General features: G+C 42.9%; 1 protein-coding gene across 5 annotated transcripts in view; it reads right to left on the bottom strand.

The window, feature by feature from the left end:
* SLIT1 (slit guidance ligand 1) overlaps positions 1-18,818 on the bottom strand; it is a 163,838-nt gene that overhangs the window by 18,196 nt on the left and 126,824 nt on the right. For 3 of the 5 annotated variants that reach the window (XM_072995695.2, XM_072995698.2, XM_072995697.2), the window contains 12 exons: positions 18,485-18,648; positions 17,282-17,305; positions 13,801-13,945; positions 11,293-11,367; positions 10,504-10,647; positions 10,210-10,353; positions 7,637-7,803; positions 4,641-4,776; positions 3,985-4,053; positions 2,257-2,328; positions 1,060-1,131; positions 685-756 (listed from right to left, as the gene is read on the bottom strand). In XM_072995695.2, the coding sequence (XP_072851796.2) occupies positions 685-756; positions 1,060-1,131; positions 2,257-2,328; positions 3,985-4,053; positions 4,641-4,776; positions 7,637-7,803; positions 10,210-10,353; positions 10,504-10,647; positions 11,293-11,367; positions 13,801-13,945; positions 17,282-17,305; positions 18,485-18,648 (1,284 nt within the window). The remainder of the gene's footprint in view (positions 1-684; positions 757-1,059; positions 1,132-2,256; positions 2,329-3,984; positions 4,054-4,640; positions 4,777-7,636; positions 7,804-10,209; positions 10,354-10,503; positions 10,648-11,292; positions 11,368-13,800; positions 13,946-17,281; positions 17,306-18,484; positions 18,649-18,818) is intronic. The other 2 variants (XM_072995696.2, XM_078389437.1) reach the window with 1 other exon arrangement.

Genomic DNA, 18,818 nt, shown 5'->3' with positions numbered 1-18,818 from the left:
CAGCCAACTATCAGAAAAACTACCAACCCAATGGTCCCCAATGTGATCCTAAATGTGGCCTCCCCATCTCTTATTCTTCCGCCCAGCTAGGTCTGCTGTCCTGTTTGAACAAGTGCATTTTAGGGGCTGATTTAAGCTTTTGTCCTCTGAAGATCAGAAAAATGACTTTTTAAGACTAGACATCTAGGATGATTAAGCGTCCCAAGTTCTGGTTCTTCTGCATCCTCCTGCACTGTTGTTGAGGATAACAGGCACAGCGCAGCTGCCTTCCCAACCCAGGTGGTTTTCCACATCTGTCTGAACATTATGAGCCAGCAGAACCTCCTCATGTCTCCACGTTTACTTGCCTAACTTCTAGGGCACACGGCAGTGTTTGTAGCTAAGTTGCTTCCCCATTGGGGGAAAAATGCCAATAGGAACTTTATCAGCATTGCAAGAAAAAAGAAATTGGATCAGTTTCTATGACTATTTGGCATTCAGAACACAGCCACCCACACATCTTCTGCTGCAGCTTCAGTCAAGGCAGCCTTTCAAAACTGAACTAGGCTTCTGCCTACCATTGTTTCCTGAACAAACAAGAGAAAACATTGCTTATCCTTACAAGGTACAGCCCCTGAGTATGCAAGGACGCACCAAACTGAGAATCAGAAGGAACAGATGTTCAATATTGATGCAGGTACTCACAAGTGAGATAAGGAGGTAACATCAGCAAAGATCCCCTCAGGGAGTGTAGCAACCTCATTTCCATGGAGGGAACTGCATACAAACACAGGCAACAATTCTTAACACCTGGAGTTTTGCTCAGATATGGAAGTAGGGGGAGGCACTGTGGTAACTGTCTTAATAAAGTTCCCATCAATGGGTGGATGAGTAGTGGAGGTTTATTTCCACCACACTTTATGTGACTGCTGACATATTAAAGAAACAGCATCCCATAGGCTCCAAGGAGGTGTGGAGTTCTCAGTCTCATGGAAGGAAGGGAGGGAAGAGGAGGAGGAACCTGTGGTAATAGCCTTGAACAGGAGCATAATGGGGGTTACAGGAAAACAAGGTACCTACAGCAGCCGTAGTGAGCGGAGACCCTCAAAGGCAAGTGGAGGAATACACTGCAGCGCATTGTAGCTGAGGATCCTGGGTGTTGGTGGGGAGAGGAAAGAACGGTTGAGATCATCAAACATTCTTTAAACACCTCTCCCCTACACTGTCTGATAAGGCTGTGTAAATCCTTTCCACTAAGTACTAGTTGCATTGTTCCTTTCAGCATTCTTGACTAGCTGCCCAAATAAAATTAGGGCATAAAATGGGGGGGGGGGAGGGTGCGTTTGCACTAACTGTGCCCAGCCTATTATGAATATTATGGTAAAGTTCATCCCAGACTGGGCGTATATGAAGCTATTTGGTCTGAGTATACAATTGGAACATAGGTGATGACAAAGAAAATACTAGGATTGCTACCCAATTAATTTTTTGATGGGAAAAATACCATTCTACCTCACTTCTGATCAATTAGATAGCTTAATGACCAAAATAACTACTACTGTAGATAACTCAGTTGTTAAAAAAATAGCATGTCATTCATTGTTAAGATCATACTCTTAAATATACACCCCATCTCAAAAAATTAATTTTTGGAACCAGGATAGCACCTCTCAAATGGGACGATTCCAGGGATAACCAGTTAAAGATTTAAAGTAGCCATTTAACAAATAAAAAAAGTAAATCATCTTGAGTAATGAAAACATTCAGTCTTCAGCTTGTCATTTAAACAACCATCAATTTACCTTTAGAGCTTGGGACCCTACAAGAAACAGAGCCTCATAGTCACACAGAAAGAGCACCCCATGCCCAACACAACTTTCATAATGGTGTAGCAGCTCTACGATCTTGAGCCAGTATTGGCATGGGAACTGAAGGCTACATGTGCTTGGGTCATATTGCTTCTGGCAAAGAATCTTAAGCAAAGTAGGTGTGGCATAACATCTCATGGACAACAGCATACTACTGTAGGTATGCATTCATGTTTAGACTACTGGAACCAGCAGCTCCCACTCCATCTAGTTGTGTTCTTTTTGGCAAAAGAATCCTGGACTGATCAGCAGCAGCTCAGTCAAGAGCACAACCTTGCTTTTCATATTAAAAGGATAACATCTGTCATTTAAAAAAAGAGCTTAGCCCTAAAGGAGCCTCTTCCTGCAAGTGTCAGTAATGCATCCTGTCTTTCTGACCTTTCATCCAGATGTTGTGCTAGGTACTCACAAGGTGGTGAGCTGGCTCATATTGGTGAAGGACGAATTGCTTAGAGAGCTGATCTTGTTGTTGCTCAGATCCCTGTAAGAGACAAAAGCACTCTGCAAACTCGAATAGCTTTTTATAACTCGCTCTTCCTTCAGCAGCACTTTGCCCTTTTTTCATTTCCCAAATCACAACATGTCGGTTTTGGCATTCATGGAGACACCCTTGGGTGGAACAGTGGATCAAGAGTACAAATGTAGTAAAACCCTCTAATTTGCCTTGCCCTTCAGCAGCTCTTCCATGAGAACAATTGCATGACGTCACTCTTCTAAATCCTTTCTTCCTCTACCTGGTACTGCTGGAGAAGAGTCCTTACAAACCGTGTCATGCAGGAAGAGAGGGAATTTTAGCACAGCATACCACTCTGAAGACCAGAGCTTCTATATACTCTTGAGTGGAGATGTGTTTTTCAAGCATCGAGCAAATCTTCAGATCAGTCCTATTAAGACCAGACTAGAGTTTCTGCTACATTTCAATAAATGGCAAGTAATATGAACAGGTAAGATCCCTGTGGGATTTCATAGGCAGACTATAAATACAGGTACAGGAGGAAAAAACAGTGATGCAGGAAGAAAGGCTATCCTGAAGCAAATGATGTAGAATCACATCTGGGGGGAAAGTCAGGAGGGTGGGACTTCTCCATACTTAGGGAACTGAATATCTCAGTCTCTCAAAGAAACTCAGTGTGGTATTGCAGAAGCAAGTCTACGATGCTCAGGAAACCTGAAACCAATGGAACCACAGAGCTGAGCCATTTAAGGGCTCCAGAGGATAAGGGTGATTTATCTATGTGGAGGAGAAAGAATAATCCAAAGAAAAGTAATTTTATTACTAGTCCACCCACTATCCACAGCCATATTCTATTCCCCCTGTTCCTGCTGACCTAACGTTCTCAGTTGTAGGATTGCCTCAGTTTCAGCTCCATTTGAAACTGCTTCTATAGCCAATAAGCTGAAATCTATAAACATTTCCTGGTAACTAATCTCCTTTATGTAAGATGCTTGGAACTTCCACGTGTTCTCACATCATCTAATGGTTAATTTAGAACAATTATCCTTGCCTCCTCTCAGACTCTTATGCATCCATGCAGAGGCAGGAATATTTTTTTCATCTTCCATATAATAAGGTATTTTGACCACCTTCTTGGTCTTCTAGGAAGCTCCTCAACTTCCAAGAAATATTGTAATGTCCATGGTTTTAATGAATATGGATTTGTGTATGTTTGTGTCAGAATAGGGTAAGAGACACTGCACTGAGCTGCACCCTTCAGCCTGACCTTCTGGTTCTCTCTTATAAAAATCTATAAGGTTTTTTACTGATGCCTCAGAAACAGCTTAGTCTCCTGATTTCACAAAAATATCCTGTCCTCCCCTCCCTTAAACCTCCGCATTTTTCTTAGTCTAGCAATTACAAGAGAACCAGACTATTCAATCATCTATATTAACTAATGTATACATAGCAGAACCCCCCATTTAGTTTCTGTCCAAACACTTCCATAGACATGATTTTAGCATGTATACAGAGAATGGTGTAGGCTCTCAGAACTCTGCTTGAGACCAAGAGCTTACAGGACATCCTTAAATATTGCTCAATGTAGCAGCTATGATGCTTCATATTTTTCCAAATCTGGCATCTCTGAGAAGACCATAGTAGACTCTCTAGAAAACACAAGTCTCTTTCTCAGACACTTACACCAGCTGCAAGTAACGGAAAGTGGAAAGCAGTCCAGGAACCAGGGTGAATTGGTTACCATCCAAGTAGCTGCAACAGCAATGAAAAAAATGCATCAGAATTTGCACCAGAAGCACAAAAATCAAAATAAAACAAAAAAAAGTTAAACTTCCAACAATGCTATCTGGAAAAGGACTCAAAATGTAGAGACTACAGCCAGGAAAAAGTATAAATTTCCCCGATGTAGGGAGACCAATGAATGAAAGCCATGTAAATAAGCTTGTGTCTATAAACTCCTAATAGAGTAAATAAGCTGGTATTCAAGAGCACATGCTTTTATTTGCAAGACCCAACATATGAAACCATATATATCTCATCCTCCTTTACATCCTTTCAGTGTCCAAGACACCAAATCTTCAACACCACTGTACAAGAGAATGGTAATAGAGGTCCAGGCGACCTGCTACATATATACTTCTAAGAGTTCAACATGCATCTCGGTTTAAGAGAAGCCCAAACACAGGACCTGCATTGGTGGGGGGCGTACAAGGATATGGTTGACTTGCAAAGCAAGGGGGATGAAAACTGAGTGCATCACTTGGTTGCAAGTTGCCAGTTCCCATAATGCCTCTTCCCCTGTGTAGTATCAGCAGAAGGGTCCAGCCAGCATTACTCACAGCTCTGTGACATTCTTGGGTATCCCTCTGGGCAGGGATTTCAGGTGCTTGTTGCTACAGCGGACCACAGTGTCTAAGCAAGTGCACTCCTGGGGACACTGAGGGCGTGGGAAACAGCTTGTCTCCTCCTGACCTGCTGAGAGACAAGCCAAAGTATTTGCAGTGGAAAGAGGAGGAGATATGAGAACCCTATTTCTTCCAGATCTTTCCAGGAAAGTCTTGCTCTTCGTCTACACTTACATAACTTACCACATAAAATTCACTTTGTAAAGTTTCCTGTATCTTTGAAGGATCAAAGGAATTGGCAGCAAGTAGAGCTGAGAACATTAATCAACTGATAAGATGAATTCATTGCAAATAAAAATGTGGCTCTTAATTAGAAAGGACGTGAAAGGTCTCATTAGCATCTGTGTTCTCTTATTGATTAGCACAAGGGTCTGAATCCATAGAAGCGCACTAAAAAAGCAAAACGACTGTTAATTTATTTTAATAAGGATCAATCACTCCCCCCCTCCATCTTCACACATCCATATAATGTCAGAAGCTAACGTCTGGATCAGGGCCAATGGCTTAAGATGATTTGCCAATCAGTAAAATGACTCTGTTTCAAACATTTCCAAGATACTGTTTGCTTTCAGGTCTTGTATTTAATCAACCTGAGTGGCTCAACAGCTGATTAAAGTGCCTTGCTCTTAACCAATTAATTGACTAGTTTCACAAAAACCTGAAATTGACTGACAGACCTAAGAACAGCCCTATGTTACACCCTAACAGTGTGTAATTTAACATTTTTAGTGTGGTATTTGTTTGTTCCTTTTTAGTATTTGTATATTTACTATCGTTAGCTTTAGATATTGTCTTTCAATGATGTTAGAAACCTTGAGTCAGAGTAAAAATATTTTAAATAAATAAATATATAAACAGTTTAGGAATTGTGCATCCCTGGTGAAGTGCTCCACCCCATTTCCAGGGGTTGGGGGAAAGAAACTGGAGGACAACGGTTCCCAGAATGCTGGCTAGGGGATTCTGGGGGTTGTAGTCCAAAATTAACTTTTCCAAGCTCTGTCTTTTCTAGCACGAACATACTATGCAATATGACAACAGTGAAAAAATGACCACAAAGTCACTGCTGAGGTAAGCACTTAATATTTATTTCTTTAAAATATTTTACCCCACTTTTCTCCTTATGAAAGGACCCAAAGTGGCTTATATCATTAAAAGACAGTGTTTAAACCCAAAAACAATATGTATATGAACTTGAGAAAAGATCAAGTACCACACTACAACATGATAAACAACAACAAAAAACATTTAAAGTAGTAAGGCACAACAATCCATTTAACAACCCCACCCAGACAGCCAGTCGCTGAGAGACAGCAATGATGGGGCTTGGCTAGCCTCTTGTGGGAGGGGGTTCCAAAGTTTGGGAGAAGTGACAGAGAAGGCCCTCTTCCGTGTCCCCATCAAATGCACCCATGACAGTGGTGAGACTTAGAGAAAGGCTTCTTGTGATGGCCTTAACACCTAAGCAGGCTCATAAAGGGAGATGCATTTCTTGAGATAGCTTGTGCCCAAGCTATTTAAGGGCTTTATAGGTTAGAACCAGCACTTTACACTGTGCCCAGAAACAGATTGGGCAGGCCAGTGGAGCTGCTATAAGGGGGTGTTATCTGATCCCAGTGACCAGCCCCAGTTAGCAATCTGGCTGCTGTGTTTTGTACCTGCTGAAGTGTCCAGATACTTTCCAAAGGCAGTCCCAAGAGAACTGCACTACAGTAACACAGCTGGGACGTAAGTAAGGGCATATGGCACCATTGCCAGATCAGACCTCTTCAGCATAGTCATGCTGGCCGACATTAGAGATATTTCAATTTTCTATTAATTATATTTTTATATCACACCATCTAATGATCTTGCCACTACTCTGGGTGGTTTCCAGCAATAAAATAAACATACAAAGAAGAGTCAAAGCCCAACCAAACCAAAATATAAAATAAGAAAGATCTCTTATAAGAGAACAACAGATCTAAAAATCAAGATGGTGACAGCAGACAAGATAAAGGATACAAGGTGTAACCATCAAAATAACAGTTATAAAGGGAGGATATCCTGAAATGCCTCCCTGAAAAGCAGAGTTTGTATGTGCTTCCTGAATATTACAAGGGAAGGGGCTTGGTCTACCTCCACAGGTAGAGCATTCCATAAAGAGGTGGCCACTACAGAGAAGGTCTGGCACCTAGCTGGATTCCCTTGGGGTGGCCTCCCGCAGCATCAACACCTGGGAGGTGTGAGTGGCACAGGAAGTAAATCTCATGGAGAGGTGCTTTGATAGATAGTGAGGTCCAAAACCATTTAGGGCCTTGTAGGTCAACATTAGTAACTTGAATTTGGCATGGAAGCAAACCGACAGCCAATGCAAGGACCAGGGAAATATGATTGTACTTTGAAGTTCTCAAAGTTAGCCTGGCCACTGCTTTTTGTACTTGCTGCAGCTTCCATCCCACCTTCAAAGGCAGCCCCAAGTAGAGAGCATTGCAATAGTCTATCCTTGAGATCACCAATGCATGAACACTAAAATGGTCAATCCCTTTTAGGGAGCAGGGGGAGAAGAAGCACTATCACCAATCAACAGCATACACACTGCACCTTTCAGCCCTTTTCTGAATAGGATACCCACAGGTGTCCAAGAGGGATGACATACATGCAAACTGTCCATGCTGGCTGGGTAATTCTGGGAGCTGTGGTGGAAATAATGATCATTTCAAAGCTACATACACATTGCTTCCTCAGTGGATGTTGCTTTTTTTGCCTTTCACCACTTTGGTTTGCTCCACCCCTACCCTGGGGTATATTTTCAACCCATCTATTGAAGGTTGTACCAACTTACTCAAAGAAACATAAATTATTTTTTTGTTTGGGGAAGGGTATCTGCTATGAACTAAAACCAGGCTTGATAACTGCTCCCTCCCCATCCTTGCTGAGCGCTTCTGAGTTACCTTCCTCACACCTGAAGTCTGGGAAGGCCACATCCTGCAGTGGGATTTGGCGCAGGAAGTCTGGATTATGACAACGTGGATTCCCAGTCACAATCTTCCTCTTGCGAAGCCAGTCTCCCAGCCAGGCCAGATGGCAATTGCAGTTGAAAGGGTTAGCCAACAGGTTCCTGGATGGAAGGAATACAGTAGAGGGATAAATAACCCAGACTGGCACAGGACAGAGTCTGCTTAAAGGGCTAGCAGACAAGTAAAGATTAACTCCATCTTTCATCTGAGGCCCCACACCCATTTTGCAGCATACATTCCTAAGTAGGTACTGTATAATCTCCATTCTTTGGTAAAATATTCTGAAAGGTGAATGCTTGTGAACATAGGAGAACCAACTTATATACAGCTAGTCCCTCTGCCTCATTTGTTCTGTAATTATCTGCAAACAGTTTTTCCCAATCTCGGGTCCTCAGAGGTTGCTGGGCTTCAGCTCCCATCATCTATATTTGGCATGACCAGTGGTTGGAATTGATGGGAATTGGTGTCCAGCAACTAGGAAATCAAGCATGGAAAAGACTGATCCACACTGCTTAGTAACAGGATCTGCAAGGCTTAAGAAACAGACCACCCAGCACAACTTTAAGCTTAGACAGCTTTATAAGAGGATTGGGCAGATTAATGGAGGGCAAGGCTATCACTAGCTAGAGACCATTATACAATAGGACCATGGTACCTGCTGGGGATCAGTTCCAAGTCTCTCCCATGGATGCTGGAAACCACGGATATAGTGAACCCTACATACAGCATACAGTGGGATGTGGTGGCGTTGCGGGTTAAACCGCAGAAGCCTCTGTGCTGCAAGGTCAGAAGACCAGCAGTTGTAAGATTGAATCCACGCGACGGAGTGAGCTCCCGTCACTTGTCCCAGCTCCTGCCAACCTAGCAGTTCGAAAGCATGTAAAAATGCAAGTAGATAAATAGGTACCACCTCGGTGGGAAAGTAATGACATTCTGTGTCTAGTCGTGCTGGCCACGTGGCCACGGAAATTGTCTACGGACAAACGCTAACTCTACGGCTTGGAAATGGGGATGAGCACCGCACCCTAGAGTTGGACACGACTGGACTAAATGTCAAGGGGAACCTTTACCTTTACCTTACATACAGCATAGTCTTTGGATACCTCTAGTGGCCAGGTCTGGGAATATTCTTTAGAAATGCATATTTCTCAGCTTTTTTATTTAGTATTTTCAGGCAGCAGGTACTGATCCCATGGATCCCACAGTCCTACTGTATGTGTCCCTCTCCATACTCATTGTTAGTGGACATGAGTAGGAAATGCTATTGCATTCATTTCTTGCTTATCGGCTTCACATAGTTTGGTCACTGTGAGAACAGAATCCTGGCCTAGATGGTCCTTTCATGTAATCCAGCACAATTTCTGACATGTTCGTCTATATTTCCCAGCAATGTGATATCAGAGCCTTTTGTAACTCAAGAGGCCATAGACTAATAAAAAACTTTTGGCAGTCAAAGCACGTGCTCTACTACTGAGCAAAGAACCCTCCTTAGTATCAAATGCTTTAGCAGAGTGCCTCACATTATGACCTTTGAGGTGGGAAATCCTCAAATCTTACTTCAGTGTAACTTTTAATGTAAACTGTATTATGTACTTTTAAAATAATATAGTAGAAGTGGTAATACTAACAGCAGCAGCAGTGGTAATTTATCATCCTCAGCCCATTCTGTAGCATCAAAGACAAATACAGTGGTGCCCCGCAAGACGATATTAATTCGTTCCCCGAAAATCGCTGTTTTGCGAAAACACCATCTTGCGAAATGCAGTTCCCCATTGGAATGCATTGAAATCCATTTAATGCGTTCCAATGGGGAAAACTGTCGTCATTTTGTGAAAATCGCCCATAGGAAAACCATTTTGCGAAGCGTGGATCAGCTGTCAAAATCGCTGTCTTGCGAAAAACGGTCCCGAAAACACCTGTTTTGTGATTCGTGGACCTAGCTGTCAAAATCATCGTCTTGTGAAAAACGGTCCCGGGGGGAAAAAGTCTTGCAAAGCACGGACCGAAACATCTTCCAGCAAAAATCGCCCATAGGAAACACTGTTTTGCGAAGAGCTATAGCAATTGCAAAAACTCATTGTCTAGTGAATAAACCGTTTTGCGAGGTAATCATCTAGCGGGGCACCACTGTAGCAGATTCCACAACTGTTTAGCAGACCCAAGAGACAACTGCAAGCTGCCATTTCTAATTTCTCACAATGACCTGAAATAACCTTATTTTGAGAACATTGTGGGGAAATCTAAAATGGTAGCAAAAAAAAAAAAAAAAAAAAGATGCTTCTGCTGGGCCTAGAGAGCTGTCTGTGGATTCTACCAGAGCTCCTGGCGGGGACCTGCTTGTGTTCCCAGAAATATCAAAGTGGATTACTCAAAACAGAGACAGAGAGCACTTTCACTGAAAAGGCTTTTTAACAAATCAACTGCAGGGCACTGATACTCCAAAGGGAGGAAGACTGATGAGACGTTTACACTGGCCGTAGTTACGATTTTCCTGCCTCGTTACTCACAGAGTAGAGAGTGATTGCAGTGTGTCAAAAGCACCAGGTGAAATAGTGCTGATCTGATTGTCATAAAGGGAGAGAAGGCGTACATTGCGCAGCCCAGTGAAACTGTCATTGTGGACGCAGTTGATGCGGTTGTTCCTCAGCATCCTGGAATGAACAAAGAAGATAGAAAGAAGCATCTCCAACAAGTTATCCTTTGGTACCCTAGGAGTAGGTTTGGCTGGTGTCCTCATATACTAACAACCCACCAGTGTTTTCATTTCATATCTATGGCATATCTAATGAGGGGCAACTTACAGTGTCCGTAGCCCCTCAAGGCCCCGGAACATGGCACTGCGGACGGATTCCAGTTGGTTAGCTGTCAGGTGTAACTCACTGACTGAGGCTGCCCCCTCAAAGGCCCCATCTTCGATCTCTGACACCTTGTTGTTGCTCAGGTTTCTGGGAAAACAAGGAGCAAGAAAAACAGAATGTAGAAAAATGCTCAGGTCACAATCCAAAAAGAAGCTCTTCACTCCAACAGAACGAAGAATGGTCATGATATTTCTAACAGAGGCAATCTACGGAATTTATTTTGTTACTATGTCCCCTCAAGTAATTTCCAACTTTCCAAGCCGCCTAGAGTGGTCTTTTAGGCCAGATGGGCGGTGTACAAATAAATAAATAAATAAATAAATAAATAAATAAATAAATAAATAAATAAATAAATAAATAAATAAATAAATAAATAAATAAATAAATAAATAAACAAACAAACAAACAAACAAACAAACAAACAAACTTATTGTGGGAGCCTTTTGTTCCTCTGTGAGCCATCCTTCCAGCCACCACGGAAATTTCCTTGCTTTTAATTGTTAAACAGTGACTTCAAGCAAGACACATTTTTAAACCATTTATTTTTTTCTGCTTTAAAGAGTCTAGACTTGCTTGTATCTGTCATATTGCTAAGAAACACCTGACACTTTTCAAAATGCTGCCAACCTATAACCTATACCTATATTGCTGTCTTCTTTCCCCCACATTTTGAGCAGACCTTGAGGAAATCTTCAGAATGTCTCCTCTCCTGTCCCTCACCCCCATACTCACATTTTCTTTAAGTGTGAAAGCTTCTTGAAGATGCCGGTGGCCTCCAGTACGGTAATCTCATTATTGTTCAGGCGCCTGCAAGAGAAAGCAAGCAAGATAAACACGTAGATCTCAGAGTACAACTGAGCAAAAAATAAATACATAACACCTACACTGCCCTTTGAACAATACAGTACCATGTTTTCTTACACACAGATCATATTAGAATAAGGAGAAAGTAGAAGCTGAAGTGGCATAGAGAAAGTCTCAGGAATGGAAAAGGACAAAAAGTCATTTTAATTGTATTCTGTGAAGTGCTTGCATATAAAATGGGTTCCACACTCAGGATGTTTCAATACTACATGATGTGTAGTTACATCTCCCATTTTATCTTTTATTAATTTCAAGCACATGCAGGTCTCTACTGTGAATTTAGTTTATTAATTTAAAATATTTTTACGCCACCTTTCTTCTTGAAAAGGACTCAAGGCAGCTTACAACAAAGGGCATCTTGAATTGTCTGTGGTGATTTCTAGCGTGGAGCAGAAGTTGTTGATTAAGCAACACATAGATATTGGCAAGGTGAGTTGGGACATTCTACCATAATCTCTCTGTGAAAGGGACCTTGGGAAGGGACAGGTAAAATTCTGAGAGACTTTGCAGAAAACTTCTGATCCCTTTGACAGAGAAGATGAATTTCATTTCCTTTTTGAGAATCAGGGGAAAAATTCCAAGGTATTTCCAGCTTTAGTCAATACCCAAATTTATCAGTGAAAGACTATTTAGGTCGTCTGGGCTGCAAGGAGAGCAAACCTATCCATTCTGAAGGAAATCAACACTGAGTGCTCACTGGAAGGACAGATCCTGAAGATGAGGCTGCAATACTTTGGCCATCTCATGAGAAGAGAAGATTCCCTGGAAAAGACCCTAATTTTGGGAAAGAGTGAAGGCAAGAGGAGAAGGGGACAACAGAGGATGAGATGGTTGGACAGTGTCATCGAAGCTACCAACATGAATTTGACCCAACTCTGGGAGGCAGTGGAAGATAGGAGGGCCTGGCGTGCTCTGGTCCATGGGGTCACGAAGAGTCGGACACAACTTAATGACTAAACAATAACAACATACAGTGGTGCCCCGTATAGCGAGGTTAATCCGTTCCAGATTAACCTTCGCTATATGAAATCTTCGCTAAGCGGGAAGTAAAAAGCCATTGGAACGCATTAAACTTCATTTAATGCGTTCCAAATCGGCCCTAAACTTCCCACTTAGAGAAGTTTCCTGGCCCCGGGCAGCCATTTTCGCGCCCTCCCCTCGCTTGCCGAGGGCGCGAAAACGCCGCGCGGGGCCATTTCGGGTCGTTTTGAAGCCGCAAAACAGCTGTTTTGCGGCTTCAAAACGGACCCGAAATGGCCCCACGCGGCGTTTTCGCGCCCTCGGCAAGCGAGGGGAGGGCGCGAAAATGCGGCGCGGGGCCATTTCGGGTTGCCCGCGGCCGTTTTGAAGCCGCAAAACAGCTGTTTTGCGGCTTCAAAACAGACCCGAAATGGCCCCGCGCCGCGTTTTCGCGCCCTCCCCTCGCTTGCCGAGGGCGCGAAAACACAGCGCGGGGCCATTTCGGGTCATCCGGCGCCCATTTTGGAGCCTCCGAACGCGGCTCCAAAATGGCGGGCGGACTCCCCAATCGTCGCAATGCGAGGTGCGGCGATTGGGTGCTCCGTATAGCGATCCCGAAAAAGGGGATCGCTATACGGATTCGTCGTTATACGGTGCGCTCGCTAAGCGAGGCACCACTGTATGTAGTTGAGGGGACTAAAACACAATCTAGCGCAGTGGTTCCCAATCTTGGGTAACCCAAGTGTTCCTGCATTGCAATTCCCAGAAGCCTTTACTACCATCTGTGTTGGCCAGGACTTCAAAAACACCTGGGTCACCCAAGGTTGGGAACCACTGCTGTAGAGTCACAGAAGCTTCTTCTAGAACAACAGTTCCCAACCTTGAATCTCCAGATGATTTTGGACCAAAACTGCCAGAAGCCTTCACCACTAGCTGTGCTGGCCAGGATGTCTGGGAGTTGTAGTCCAAGAATATCTGGGAACCCAAGGTTAGGAAGCACTGTACAATAATCTAAACAAAAAAGGGGGCTATGATGCCTCTTTAAATTCTTATTCTTAGATTTGCCCCTTGGAGGAAGATGCCGATATATTTTTTGCAGCTGCTGATTGCAGAAAGAGAAAGAACCAGGCAAAAGTGTAGGGCATTTTGCTCTCCATGCCCTCACCTGCTTGGCCAGAAGGAAAGGGCATAAAGTAACCTTGTTTTTGGTGTCAAAACAAGCATAGCTCTTGTTATTTTTGCCTGCCAGAGTATCAAAGTAAAGAAAGGTGTGAGAAAAAATGTGTGTGTTGTATTATTACAGTTCTTTGGAGGAGTGGCCATAGCGATAAGATCCAGAGAAGGCATGTGATGGCTTGGACTTTGAGAGTGAGGAAGAGAGTAAATTGCTAATGACAAGGCAGGTCTGACACTTACAGTTCAGTGGTGGCCTGCGGAAGGCGCTCTGGGATCTTTGTCAGCTTCAGGTTGGAACATTCCACCACGTTGGCTTCGCAGCGGCACTTGGGTGGGCAGACCACATCGCTATGGCATTCACTGTTCAACTGATAATCCTCTGTACCTGTCAGGAAGAGAAAACATCCCCTAGTGAGAGTTTATGTAGATAATAAAAGTGTGTCTGTGTGTGTGAGAGAGAGGAGGGGCACAGAGGGAGGGCAGAAGATCCTCATTTCTGAGTACTTTCCAGTACTGGGTCCATCACAAGCTCTTTTGCTGCCTGAGTCTGAAGAACGGGTGTTATCCTCACTGGCACATCCAAGTTAAGGTGTATATTGCACCTATAATTAGTGACATGACTGTAACACTTTAGGCAGAAAATCCACAAGCACCTTAAACTTGACAATAAAAATATAATTATAGCAAAGTAAGTTTGGAAAACTCAACAGTGGCCAGAGGATTGGAAAAGATCAGTCTACATCCCAATCCCAAGGAAAGGCGGTGCCAAAGAATGCTCCAACTACCATACAATTGCACTCATTTCACACGCTAGCAAGGTTATGCTCAAAATCCTACAAGGTAGGCTTCAGCAGTATGTGCACCAAAAACTCCCAGAAGTACAAGCTGGATTCCGAAGAGGCAGAGGAACTAGAGACCAAATTGCAAACATGCGCTGGATTATGGAGAAAGCCAGAGAGTTCCAGAAAAACATCTACTTCTGCTTTATTGACTACGCAAAAGCCTTTGACTGTGTGGACCACAGCAAACTATGGCAAGTCCTTAAAGAAATAGGAGTGCCTGACCACCTTGTCTATCTCCTGAGAAACCTATATGTGGGACAGGAAGCAACAGTTAGAACTGGATATGGAACAACTGATTGGTTCAAAATTGGGAAAGGAGTACGACAAGGCTGTATATTGTCCCCCGGCTTATTTAACTTATATGCAGAATACATCATGCGGAAGGCTGGACTGCAGGAATCCCAAGCAGGAATTAAGATTGCCAGAAGAAATATCAACAACCTCAGATATGCAGATGATACCACTCTGATGGCAGAAAGTGAGGAGGAATTAAAGAACCTCTTAATGAGGGTGAAAGAGGAGAGTGCAAAAAACAGTCTGAAGCTCAACATCAAAAAAACTAAGATCATGGCCACTGGTCCCATTACCTCCTGGGAAATTGAAGGGGAAAATATGGAGGCAGTGACAGATTTTACTTTCTTGGGCTCCATTATCACTGCAGATGGAGACAGCAGCCACGAAATTAAAAGACGCCTGCAATGGAAGGAAAGCAATGAGAAACCTAGACAGCATCTTAAAAAGCAGAGACATCACCTTGCCAACAAAAGTCCAAATAGTCAAAGCTACGGTTTTTCCTGTCGTGATGTATGGAAGTGAGAGCTGGACCATAAAGAAAGCAGACTGCCGAAGAACTGATGCCTTTGAATTGTGGTGCTGGAGGAGGCTCTTGAGCCTCCTGGACTGCAAGGAGAAGAAACCTATCAATTCTAAAGGAAATCAACCATGAGTGCTCACTGGAAGGACAGATCCTGAAGCTGAGGCTCCAGTACTTTGGCCATCTAATGAGAAGAGAAGACTCCTTGGAAAAGACGTTGATGTTAGGAAAGTGTGAAGGCAAGAGGAGAAGGGGACGACAGAGGATGAAATGGCTGGACAGTGTCTGCGAAGCAACCAACATGAATTTGACCCAACTCCGGGAGGCGGTGGAAGATAGGAGGGCCTGGTGTGCTCTGGTCCATGGGGTCATGAAGAGTCGGACACGACTAAACGACTAAACGAACGAAATGACTATCAATTTGTTGCCCTTTCCAAGACCCAAGTCTGCTGCTTATGGTGCTCACCCCATTCTGCCTAATGGTTGGGTTGTCTCAGCTAAGTGTGCTCACTTGATCATCCTGCAATACTTCAGTGGAGTTCATTCCACAAAGAACTAGGAAACTGAGATAATCTACAGGATGCCAATTTTCCTTTCTCCTCTGAAGTACAGTACAATAAGAGACACCTTTTGGCTGAGGCTATGAGGCTGACCTAATCAACATCTTGTTTCCAACAGTAGCCAACTAGACTTTGTGCTGGGACAGTTAGGTAACCAAAGAAAGACAGAAAAAAGCAAGGCAATGGCAAAGGCAATTTTCACTTCAGCCTCATTTCCAGCTTAGTAAGAGAGGAGAAAAAGAGTGAAGACTCGGGGGGGGGGGGGTAAGGTAGCTCTTCTTTGACCACCCAGATTTGCAAGAGGCACAGTTAGAGGACAGCTAAATTAAAAATTCATCCTCTCTCTCTTAGTATTTCTTGCTCATTTCTTTTTCTTTGGCTATCTAGCTGCCCTAGTGTTAGATTAACTTTAAAAGGAAGGAAAGAAAGGAACAAGAAGGGAAGATGCAAGTGGACCCAGGCATGTTGGGAGGGGAGGGAGGATTCAAACAGTAGTCAGTTTTCTTGCTGTCCTGCCTCTCTCACTGCTGTTGTAGCTGGTTAGAATAGCTTCAAATAGAAATGTTACAAACCTCTCCACAGTGGCTCAAGTAATCACATTGTCTGAACCAATGTGAATGCATCCAATGGAAAAAAAACACCATGTATTTGGGCACTGACTCTCTTTTATTCTATCGTACAGTGGTAATTAGATTGCACATCTGGAGAGACATAAAGCCTTTCCAAACACTGATCTTAGAATTCAAACTGGCAGGAAGACACACAAAAACACTGTAGAGTCCCTGGAAGGCTAAAATTAAAGCATTATAGTCTTGTTGACAGCTCATAGAAGGAGGTGGAAAGTTTTAGGAAAATACAGTAGTGGTAAAAAGCATGGTCCCTCTGCTTCCTTTTTGCCTCCTGAAATCTCTCACTTTGATTTGGCTACAACTCTGTATCTGAACACTTTATTGAAAGAAAGAAATGCAGGAATAGACAGACATCTGTATGTTTGGTTTCTGAAATGTGAAGAATGTTGCATCCCTGCCAATCCTCATACCCATTCCCAGGATACCTTTCCTTTTCCTCCTTCTCCTTTTCCAGCAATTGATACCTTCAACATTTCAGAGCTCAACTGTCTTAAGTATCCTATAGGTCCTTGAAATTGTTAATGTCATGCCACTTTGTTGTTTGTTTGACTGATTCAAAAATATTTTCCTCTCATTTACAAACGGTATACTTCTATTTGCCTAGACAATCCTATAAATATGCAGAGCCCACTGCTATATTTTGGGGCTGAACTGTTATGCTTTCAAAAGTATGTCATTAAAATAAGTTCAGTTTTAGAATGATTCTTCACAATCAACCTGCCAACAGAATGAACTTATTCAGACAACTAACTAGTGATTAAAAATATTACTTTCTTAAGTTACAGCTCCCAGTGTTTCCCAGTCAAATGATATTTCTAAGTTCTATAACAAACATACAAACTCCAGCACACTCACACTCTAAAGCTGTTTCCTTACCTGGAATGAAATATTGCTCCTTGGCTGTGAACAAAAATGTACAAAAAGTGTTAAGCCAAATGTAGGAAATGTATGATACAAAAGGCCATGCTATTCTGGTTTTTTTTCCAGACATGACAGAATAAATACATACCCTGGAATGCACAAAAAAGAGAGACAATGTCTGTTTCACTCCAGATACATGTGCTTTAAAATAACAGCAGCACCAGCAATACTGCCGGTGTCCATGCAAGTTTTATGTAACTTGCCCTGGATAATTATCACTAATTGATGATATGGCAGGACATATCTTAGTTGTATAATGGGCACATGACCAGACATGTGACTGAGAGATGCCCCAGCACCTTGTCAATTAGCCATGGCAAGTAATTGCCTATATAATTCTGGCTAGCATATTTATAAGCTCGTTATTATTAATTTATGAAGCAAAACAGACATATCTACTCACAACTTGGAGAAGTTACTTTTTGTGTTAGGACTCCCAGAACCCCTCCAAGCAGCATGAACAGTGGATAAGCAAGCTGAGGGATTCTGGAAGCCTCAGTAAAAAAAAGCACATTTTCCAACTTCTGCATCTGCTACAGGATAGATAGATAGATAGATAGATAGATAGAGAGAGAGAGAGAGAGAGAGAGAGAGAGAGAGAGAGAGAGAGAGAGAGAGAGAGAGAGATAAGTTTATTAGCCAATGGCCATCAAAGTGCTCAATAACAGAGCTGTGACATATGATTATTTTCTGACATGAGGGTTAATTTTTTTTAAAAGGGTTCTGACATTTAATTATTTCATTTTCAAAATAAGCCAACCAATTTATGTTGAACAAAGTAAAGCTTGAAGTTTGCTCCCTAAGTCGGTGGACCAAGAGGACTCATTTTCCCTTGGGGTGTCTTCAGTATTTGGACAGAGGATGCTTTATTGTTTATGCATACTCTGATTACTTCTTTGGACACAAAATATCTCTATGATTTTTTTAAAAAATGGCTTGAATTGAATGGCTGGAAGAGAGCCAATGTGGTTCGATAAAAAAGAAAAAGAAAACAGAGGAGACAGAAGTAACTTCTACAACATCTTCCCACAGACTTCACTCGTGAGACAAAATCCCTGCATAAATTAAGTTTCAGAGACCTGCAGGCTTTGCATATCATTTCAACCCCCCCACCCCAAATCAAGAAGCAGCCCTACAGAAAAAAAAAGTTGCTCCTACGGGAACAGCGGAATTTCTTGCTCTTGATCTGTCCAATGCGCTTGTTGGCCAGGCGGCGAGGGCTGGCACAGCGAGCTCCACTTGTCTCAATAGGATTGGCACGCAAGAAGTCTGCCAGCCACTTCAGATTGCAGTCGCAGATAAATGGGTTTTGTGCCAGATGGCTGCAGTGGGGAAGAAACAGGAGCAGTTAAGCACAGTCGCTCAGGAACTGGAGGGTTGCTCTACTCTGCTGCTTCCCAGCCTTGGGTCCCCAGATGTTCTTGGACTAGAACTCCCAGAAGTCTTCATCACTAGCTGTGCTGGCCAGGATTTCTGAGAGTTGTAGTCCAAG

The sequence above is a fragment of the Pogona vitticeps genome, chromosome 3 (assembly GCF_051106095.1).
Source record: "Pogona vitticeps strain Pit_001003342236 chromosome 3, PviZW2.1, whole genome shotgun sequence".
In the NCBI taxonomy this organism is placed as follows: Eukaryota; Metazoa; Chordata; class Lepidosauria; order Squamata; family Agamidae; genus Pogona; species Pogona vitticeps.
This window is presented reverse-complemented; position numbering and strand designations above follow the sequence as displayed.